Raw genomic sequence first — 10,297 nt, forward strand, 5'->3', positions numbered from 1 at the left:
ATTCAAAATGCTTTCAAATCTTAAAAATTTTAATTGATTTGTCTCTGTTTTATTTAGGTAAAGCAAATGGTGTAAAAAGGAAAGATTGGGATTGTAGATCTGTGGGTATTGAAATAGAAAGAAAGGTGCAGCACCTAAGCCTGCAAGTGCCATTGAGATCGCATAGTTCCTCTTCATCTTCAGAGGAAAATAGCAGCTCCAGTGCTGCACTTCCCTTGCTTGCAGGTGAGAAGGAAAGCCCTTCTTCTACTGAAGATCATATGGGACAGAAGGAGTTTTTGTCTGGTGCAAAAAGAGAAGATGGTCATGGAAGGTTAGTATACTCTGCCAAGGCAAGGCAGAAATTGATTTTTACTTACTCTTATGGATTAATGTCAAGATTGAGTAAACCCCTGAAAAATACAAATACAGCTGTTTCAAACAGTAGTGCTGAAATTGATTTGCTAGTTGAAGTACAGAAGATCAATGTCAAATCTTCTGATCTAGATGGGAAGCCAGACATCCATGAAAATTTGCCTAGACGCGTTTCCTTTGTACGTTGACCCTTTTGGTCAGGTACAGGATCTTAATATGGTTTGATATACATGGTCTGTGTTGCAATAATAATATTACATATGAACAGATTTGTTGTCTTTGAGGGAATTAACATTTATAATTGAGTTACTGAAAAGTACCTAGTATCATCTGTTAAAAGGTCAGTGCTTTGCAATTTAAGATTCGCACTATTGTTTAAAAAAAACATAATGATCTTTAATTTCTGTTTATAGCCTTCCAGCAGAGGCAGCAGAAGGCAGTCCAGTGTCTCCTAACAGCCAGGAAAGGACTGTTGGTCAGTCTCCTCTCAGGTCTCCTCTGAAAAGGCAGGCATCTGTGTGCTCAACCCGACTTGGGAGCACTAAGAGTCTTACTGCAGCTTTCTATGGTGACAAGCAACCTGTTCCTGTTGGTGTCCAATTTAGCAGTGATGTGTCTCGCAGTGATGAGAATGTCTTGGACTCTCCAAAGCAGAGGAGAAGCTTTGGTTCTTTTCCATATACGCCATCTGCAGATTCAAACTCATTTCACCAGTATCGCTCAATGGACTCCAGCATGTCAGTGGCTGACAGTGAAGCCTATTTTTCAGCAGCTGAAGAGTTTGAGCCAGTAAGCAGTGATGAAGGCCCAGGAACCTACCCAGGGAGAAAAAAGAGGAAAAAGCAAGCCCAGAAAGCTGAATGTAGTAGAGGATCTATCTATCATAGTGTAGAAGGACCCTTAACGAGTGCAGTCCATGGAGAAGCTAGTCAGGATACAAAGACTTTGCCAATCAAAACTCATCCCTCTCAAGCTTCTTTTGTTTCAGCTTTGGGAGGAGAGGATGAACTTGTTGAACACATGTATATTATAGAAGCTGAGAAGACTGCAGAGAGTGAACAAATAACATCACAACAGCCTGTAATGACCTGTTACCAAAACTACCTTACACAGTTCCAAGTGATCAATTGGTCTGTAAAGCATCCAACAAACAAAAGAACCTCAAAATCCTCATTACATCGCCCTTTGGACCTTGATACCCCAACTAGTGAGGAAAGCTCCTCATCTTTTGAACAACTTTCTGTTCCAACTTTTAAGGTATGGCAATAATTGGGGAAGGAAATGAGTTATCGAGACTAGAATGTGTTGTGCTAAACAGTTGACTCAAAGGAAACTTAAAACTGTTCACCATTGGTTATCAGAAGTTAGGATGGTCCTAGGATTTAGATGCAGCAATCAGGGGAAATTGTTAGTGTTTTGTGAATGAAAAAAAATTGAAATAATCTCTGGTATTATAATGTCAATTCTGTACTTAGTAAATCACCTCAAAGTCTAGCATTTCTACAGAATATATTTACAGCAGTATTTACTTAATTAACTCTGCTACAAAAGCTTAGTGATGCTTCTACCAGTTATAGTTAACATAATTTGAACTATAAAAAAATGTTATTTCAAAGCAAAGCTGGTAATTTGTAGATTTAGGTGATGACTTGTACTAATATGTATTTCCTATTAATATGCTGGTTGTACTATATTCTTGTAAGAGGTGCTAAAAAAATAACAACGGGGCATTGCAATACTGTTTTGATGTATCAGAAGTTAAGATCCAGCAGGCAATAGGTTTTATTTGGAAGAAAGAGTTGATTAAATGAAACCTAATAACCATGAAAATATAAGAGGGAATTTTTATCATCTTCCAATTCCTCTTCCTGTAGTTGTACCTTGAATTTAACATGTTAATTTAAGAAAACTTTAAAGAAATCTAAGTTCAGCATCATTTCACTATGTGCTTATTCATATCTTTTGTAAATGTTTCACCAGGCTCATTGAGATAATTTTTACTATAAAAATTTTCATTGAGAAAATATTTATAATAAAACAATTTATGCAGAAAACTCAGCTTTTTTTTAAGCTACTCTTATTATATAATAGTTTTTGTCTTTTAAATGTTGATACCTCTTTCGTAGTTTAAACAAAGATTCTAGAACATTGTGGCTTTATGAAGCTTGCAAAAGGTTCTGCCTGGTGTGCCAAGTTATTTATTCAGGTTCAGGTTTTCATATCGGGTTTCAGCAGGGCAAGGCAATATCTGCCTTACAACAGAATGTTTCGGGTATGTTGTCTTTATGTAGCAATGCAATTGGGTAAAAGTCTTTTTTATGGTTTATGTTCATTTCAAGATGCCTTGGCTTCCTGTCTCTGTTTTTAATTAGATGTCAACATGAAACTGAATCTCAGTTCACAGATCTGAAAGTATGCCTTTATTGTGCTTCATGTATACTGATCATACTTTATCATATTTATCATGTAAAATCACATGAAAATTATTGTAATAAAATATAGGTAATTAACACAGTAGAATATAATGTTAATGGCATTTTAGTGTTGGGCACTGTGCAGATTTACTTTCATATGTAGCCTTTCTTAGAAAGATAGTTAAAAACAAATCTGAGACAATGAAAAGTCCAAATGATATTATTCATTGAATTTCTCTATGATAACTTCAAGATCTGTTCAAGAACTGTTAAAACAGTTTAGAAAATACAGCTGGATGATAGAGTTCTTACCCTTTTGTTGGGTAAGATGGAAGGCTAGGGTAATACTCTTTGAGAAAACAATAATGGGAATCTTCCCTTGAAACTATTTAGATCATTTAGGAACAGAGAGAAGTAATTTTTTTTTGTACTGTGTTTTAGATTGTTAAACAGGGTCTCACAGCAAATGCTTTACTGGACAGAGGCATGCAACTAACAGGATCAGCATCCAAGTAAGTAGAAGATGACATTACTCTGTGTGGCTTTAAATAACTGGAAGAGAGGGATCTGCCCTGTACTTCCTTTTAAGTATAGCATTTCTTGCTAGCTCCAGTAAAATGTAGGCATATATCACTTGTGGTTTTATTATAAACTTACTTTGGAATGGTAAGTAGCATGTTTACCCGAATCCAACATGACTGGGCATGTAGGATATGTTTTCCCACCGCCTCCCAGCAATAATTGGATACTTTATATGGAAAATTTATAAATTTGTTATACTTTTCCATGTGTAGAATCTTAACGATTGGGAGCTGGCACAGATTTGTTCTTCTTGTTGCTACAGTGCTTACTGTCCATTATGGGTCTGGCACCATTCTAGCCAGGACATGGAGCACAGGTTAGCTCTGGCCCCAGCTCAGTTATGAAATGGGTTTCAGTGGTGGTAGCTCTGGAATGCTAGAATGGGGCTGGAGCAACGACTGACAGTAGGCGGTGGTTGGTGGAAGGTAAGGTGGGGAGGATAGAGGCTGTGGGGAGCAGGTAGGGGCAGGGTAGAGGTGGTGGGGAACAGGTGGCTGCTCTGGCTCTGACTCTAATCCTGAGCCTGGGTTGAGGCTGGGGTTGGTGTTGCAGTAGCTGTGTGTGTGTGTCCTTGTCCTACCTTATACTTGCACCCAAAACAAGGGGCTTTTCCCACCTCATGTTGAATGGGGTGTGGGGGAGGGGAGCCTCACCTTGGATTTGGGTAAATATATCAATATTTATTTTCTATGGTACACTCAAACTATGAACTGAGGTCTAGATAAGTTTCCTGGCAAAATCAGTTAATCTATGGCAATGCTTGAACTACAACTTGGATTCTGTGGTTAGTGCACTGTATTGGAGCTTGCAAGACAATTCCTTCTGAAATGTGTAATACTCTGAAGATTGTAACATATTGTGGCAAGTATTGTTTTAACACTTACTAAAATATGAGGGCATAGTTTTGGAGTCTTTTAATGGAGAAATGTTTACTTGTGTATGGTGTTGTAGCCTAAGTTAGTACTTTTCACATTTAATTTTTCTATGTGGAGCCTATTCAATATTTATTTATCATTAGATACTTACCACTGAACTAAAATGACCTTCCTAATTCCAACATAATCTTCTGTTAAATACAGACTTGCTTTAGTCTTGCACATGCAATCCATTCTTGTTGTTAGTATTGTACCAAACTAAACAAAGAAAATAAAATGGAAGTTTTATATGTGTGATGTCCATTTGTTACTTCTAGCTCATTGCTTTGTTTGAATTGTGTAGTACACCCTATACTCCTTTGGAAAAGAAAACAGTGGATACTACTGATGATGAAACGATGACGGAAGAATGGACTTTGGATCATCCAGTCTCCCAAACTAGGACAACAGCCATAATAGAAGTAAAAGGAACTGTAGATGTAATTCTAACTCCTCTGGTAGCAGAAGCTTTAGACAGGTATCTTAATTTACTTAACGTTAAATTGAAGTTGCTATCATTGCTATTATTAGCAAAATTTGAAGTTTTTTGATTCGGTAGTAGTATAGAGGCTTAGGAAAAGCAACTGCTGGGGGCGGGGAGTGTGCATGCACACACACGAATAACTGCTGAACACTTGTGCTCCCTGCCCCCTCAGAATTCCCATTTATGTAGCTTCACACCTCTAGCAGAAGAGCTAGAAAAAAACTTATTTTGTTTTGACTTGTGGCATGTTGTTATACTCTTGTTCTTGCTGTGTGTAGGGTCAGGGGGTGCAAGCATATGTGCATATGAACGTTTGATGAGGGAATGTGCTTTTTCAGTATAGGTTCATGATTTTGATGGTATTTCATGTGACCTCAGGAATTAAATGTCCCTTTATTTAACTATGTTGTTTTTTTCTCTTCCTGTAGATACATAGAAGCAATGGTACATTGTGCTAGTACTCGACACCCAGCAGCAATTGTGGATGATCTGCATTGTAAGGTTCTCCGAGAAGCTGTACAGAACAGCAAAACATCCTTTTCAGAGAATGTAAGGGCACTACTAAATTGTAAGAGGCTTGGAAAGGGGGAGTGCAAAAGCTTCCATGTTTTTTGTCGGCTGTCTTTCATCCAGTCAAATCCAGTGTTTCTTTTTCCAATTAAATTTCAGTGTTATAGTTGGGGATTATTATTAGTTAGGGATAATTATTATAACCAACTTGCTTTTGTTAATCAACACACCTACATTCCAAATCAAATTAACCTTTTGCTGAAAGCTCTGCTGCAAGTAGCTGTTCAGCTCAGCTCCCAGGCTGTCCAGATGTGATTTTTGTTACATCACAGTTAAATATATTATATTAAACAAGTAGTCTCTGCATCTATAGCCTGGATATTGGCTGGTTAAGTACCATGGACAGGGGACTGCTGTAATCGAGAGCAAAAGCACACCATACAGATCAGCAAACGATCTACCAGAAATACATAAGGTATGGACAAGAACAGCTTTAAGAAGCTGAACAGGGATAGGGACTTTCCACTGGGTAACGTGTAATGCTCTTGTTGTTAGCCTGTGGTAAAATAAAGGTAAACTGTAATAATGTAAGGTGTGTGTGGAGGGGGAGGTGGCAGGGAGATAAACTATTGGTGTTTAGCTTTAACTTCCCCAGTGGTGAGAATGGATACACAGAGTTATTACCCATTAACTGCTCTGCTCTAAGTTTCCTACCTTCTTTGAACTTAATACAAATTATTCATTTGCCCATAATCTTGTTAGTCAAAAAAAGATTATTGATGAAGGTAAACCAAGTTGTGTTAGATGTTCTATGGACTGTGATGCAACACAGCATTATTCTTACTTTTTTTTTAACTTACAGTACTTTTTTTTTTTTCAGCATTATTCTTTCTTTTTTTTTAACTTACAGTACTTTTTTTTTTTTTTTTAATATCTCAAATTATTTTTTGTTCAGTTTCATTAAAGTTTCCATGACAGATGGCTGATCATCACTCAGATGTCTTGAAAGTACTGTTACATGTTATCATGTGGGCTAGAGAACATGCTTTTGCTTGGAACTTCTTGACATAACCCTTTTAGGAGTCTACCCAGTGGTGCATGAATATCGGGGATATTCCTTTCCCTTGGAGGTGGGGGAAGGAGAGTAGAAAGTGGGGGGAATGTTGGGGGTCCTAGTCCCCACTAGTGCTACAAGTAAATGTAAATGTGATATTGTAAAGTGCAGTGCTACCAAGAAGTTACACTAAGTAACTAAAGTGCTAATATTTACTGGCATTTCTTAACATCTTTGTAGTGCTACAAACCAGCTGGAATGAGCGTGGTGTTCACCTTTTTTGTGGTGCCAGCAGGGCGCGTTTAGCACTACAAATGTAATGCCTATCTATGGTCTTATGGAAATAGCTGTTCTCTATAGAAAGACTGTGCTTGTATCATATTATTTGAAAAACGCTTTCATTTTACATTAGCATAATACGTATGCTAATGTAATAGTGTATCCTCAGCTAGTGAGAACTGGCATAACTACACTGACTTGGCCTACATTCCTCCAACATTTAAAAAAAATGTTATTAATGAATCTAGCTTTATTCAATAATAGATTTAACATTTAAAGATATATCTGTCCCCTAAAATAGACATAAAGACACATATTTATCATCCATCAACAGCATTCCTATGATCCAGGTCAATGTCCACAGGAGTCTAATGTTCTAGTCTTCTCTTTCAATCTTTTATAGTTCCTTTGTTTTCATCCATGTTAAGCTTTTTTGTGTTCCTTCATCTTTCTTTCTAAAATAACCCACCCCTCTTTTTCCTAGAACTCTACATAACACGCACATCACTTTTCTGCTTGTCTCTGTTTTTATATTTCTGCTGGTGTTGTTTTTTAATGGAATATATATACTAGCAATATATATAATGCATTGTATTTAAAATTTTTGGAATGCTTAGAGAATGTATCTGATTTTTGTGATCGCAGGATAAGGTTATACTGAGATGAAGGCATAGAAGCATATCTGTTTTTTAGACAGGAGCTGCAGATATAGAATCCAAAACTTTACCAAATTAGTTTAACTGTTGGTAGTTTCATGGAAACTGTACAGTTCATTTTCTATTCAATTAGGAAATCTTTCTAACTTACATAATCATCCTTGCATCCTAGAGACTTGCCTGTCAAAGCATCTCATCTCTTATATCAGGATTCTGTCTGGATTTCAGTTTGGATCTTTGAAAGTTTTGTGCTGAGTGCCACAAGATGTGACTATCTGGGTTTGAGTATGCTATTGAGTATGGAACTATGTATACTAGTATGGGACAATCTATCTGGGTTTGAGTATGCTAACTTTGTAGCATACTCAAGCTCATTTGCCCTGTAAATTAAAACACACCAGGCTAGAATTGCACCTGAAAATCTTTCACTGAAGCACCATTGAGACGTATTATTTACTTAGTTTGTAAAATATTTTGAATGGGACACAGTGTAAAATACTAACTCATATCATTTTTAAAGTTATCCTCCAAACAGGATATTAGAGGAACAAAAATAGAGAACCCTACTACCGGGACAACCAACCAAGGCCAAGCACAGACAAATCTTTCACTTAAGCAAGATAATGTGACAATTAAAGGTCTTCAGGCAAACGTTACTATACCCAAGGTAATAACTTTTAATTTAATTGAGTAATCTTACAAGACTGCTCTTTTACGAACTAGCCTTGTATGAGTATTCTTTTGAGAAGTTAGAACTAACTGAATGCAATGTGGTATTTGTTAAAGATAATGCATATTTTCTTAGCGTGCTCAGTCAAAGTACAGTAGTTAAGCAAATTTAAATACAAGATGAAAGTTTGTAACTAGTGCAATAATTAAGAACTGAACATGTGTTCAAACTGTAAAAAGTTTAGTGCAGTTATATAATAGTCTTAAATGTAGTGTTTATGATCTGAAAAGCATAGATGAAATTATATGCAAGCTATTTTTTTTTTTTTTTTTTTTTAATGACTGTTTTCTAACTTTTACTTTACTCTTCTGGGGTATTTTATGTTTAGGTAAACTTATGTTTGCTACAAGCATCAGTCGATGAATCCCCAGGCGTTGCATCTAGTAAAACTGTGACTCATGTTTCCTTAGTAGCTTTATGTTTTGATAGAATTGCTACACAAGTTCGCATGAATAGGTAAGCAGAATATATAGTTCATAATTGATACTTCTTTATTATCATGCTAATAGAAATTTCTAAGCTTCTATATGTGAGACTCATGGGCACCAACAGGGTTATCTAAAAAAGGAAATTTAAAAAAGTTACTGTGGCTATCTTTCTTGTCAGTGGATTTCTTTTATAAAAATGGGTTTTAAGTAGGCTGGCCATATGGAAATCCCGGAAATCTGGGACACCGTCCCGGAAATCTGGGACACTGCTCCCTGCCCCAATCCTCCTACACTCTCACAGGTTGGCAGGAGAGGGGCTGTATGCCAGGCAGGCAGTGGTGCCTGTCTGCATGCCTGCTTGTAATGTGCTCTGCACCACTCCTATTCCTAGCCAGAGTGCACCCCGTGCCCCTGCGTTTCTGGAACACCCATTATAATTCCCAACAGCTGTCCGGGACCGGCTTTTGAAATCCAGGACTGTCCGAGCAAAAACAGGACATATTGTCATCCAAGTTTTAAGTGACATGTAGTTAAAGTACTTTGGCATCTTTCAACCGTAATCCTTCTCTCTTCAATTGTGTGAATTTATCTCTTGGTGATATAAATAGGAATTACAAATGGGAACTGTGTCCCAGAGGGCAAAATTTAAATCTTCTGTAGTTGTTTCTACCAAAGGCTGTCATATGAAAAAAAAATTCTTAATATTTATGTGCTTATATCACTTAAAATTAGCAGATACCAGAAGCAACTATTTAATCTTATTCTTGACATTTGGTTTATTTTTTTCCCTTTTACATTCAATAGGGGTATTGTTGAAGAGACTTCAACCAATGCAGAAACTGGGAGAAATTCTGTCACGTTTGATCGGTACATCCATGCCAGTAAAATGCAGCCTCAGTCTTCTGGCTCGCTGAGATCAAATGCAGGAGCAGAAAAAGGAAAAGAAATTGCTGCCAAACTGAACATTCATCGTGTTCATGGGCAGCTAAGAGGTCTTGATACAGCAGGTGAGCATACTGTTAACAATGTTTTCATGGGCATGATTTATTATTACTAGAGGTGCACTGATACATCGGTCTGATATCGGATCGGTACCAATATGAAGAAAATTGTCTGTTGGATACTGGCCCTATGCGGCTGATAATTTGGCCAATAAATGCCCATGCTGCACGCAGCTGCACTGCAGCACGAAGCAGAGCTGGCAGTGTGGAGAGCTGCCTCCAACTGGTAAGTTGGAAGGCAAGCGGGGAGGGAAGGAGCATGGGGCAGGGCAGATCAGTGCCCCTTGCCGTGAGGTAGGGGTCCAGGGGGAGGCGCTACTCAGCCAGGGTGGGGGAGGCGGGGGCAGAGGCTGGAGCTGCGGCTTGTGGGGTGGGGGTGGCTCCTGTCACTGCTTGCACTCCAGGAGGGCAGGGGCTGGGGGGAAGCGTGTGCCCCCAGATTATTGTGGTGTGGGCTGCAGCTGTGGAGTGGAACCGGAGTTGGAGCAGGGCAGGGCTTTTCTTCGTGGGGGCTGGGCTCAGAGCAGGCTCTGGCAGTGCTGGGAAGAGGCTGCAACTACCCCCAATTTTGCCGCAGCTCTGCTCCCAGCCCTGCGCTGCTGCTCGCTGCAGCCCTGGTTGAACACCCTGCCTCCACTGAAGCACTGGGAAAAGCTGTGGCAGTACGGGGCTGGGAGTGGAGCTGCAACAAAATTTGGCATGGCTCCAGCCTCCTCCCAGCACCGCCGGAGTCCACTCCAAGCCCAGCCCCTGGGAAGAAGAGCCCTGCACAGCGCTAGCTCTGGCTCCACCCCACAATGCAGCTCCCTCCGTGCTGTTCAGATCTGGGGGCACACCCCCCTCACCCCTTGGCGGGAGCTGCCCCCACCCCACAAGCTGGGCTCCGTCACA

The 10,297-nt window shown here is 39.1% G+C and overlaps 1 protein-coding gene across 1 annotated transcript in view; it reads left to right on the forward strand.

Annotated features, from left to right (window-relative positions):
- KIAA1109 (KIAA1109 ortholog) overlaps positions 1-10,297 on the forward strand; it is a 252,339-nt gene that overhangs the window by 123,065 nt on the left and 118,977 nt on the right. Inside the window, exons 28-35 of the mRNA XM_025204706.1 lie at positions 58-313; positions 768-1,611; positions 3,210-3,280; positions 4,569-4,742; positions 5,177-5,297; positions 7,768-7,914; positions 8,306-8,433; positions 9,210-9,412. Of these exons, the coding sequence (XP_025060491.1) occupies positions 58-313; positions 768-1,611; positions 3,210-3,280; positions 4,569-4,742; positions 5,177-5,297; positions 7,768-7,914; positions 8,306-8,433; positions 9,210-9,412 (1,944 nt within the window). The remainder of the gene's footprint in view (positions 1-57; positions 314-767; positions 1,612-3,209; positions 3,281-4,568; positions 4,743-5,176; positions 5,298-7,767; positions 7,915-8,305; positions 8,434-9,209; positions 9,413-10,297) is intronic.

Source organism: Alligator sinensis, unplaced genomic scaffold, assembly GCF_000455745.1.
Source record: "Alligator sinensis unplaced genomic scaffold, ASM45574v1 scaffold150_1, whole genome shotgun sequence".
Classification (NCBI taxonomy): Eukaryota; Metazoa; Chordata; order Crocodylia; family Alligatoridae; genus Alligator; species Alligator sinensis.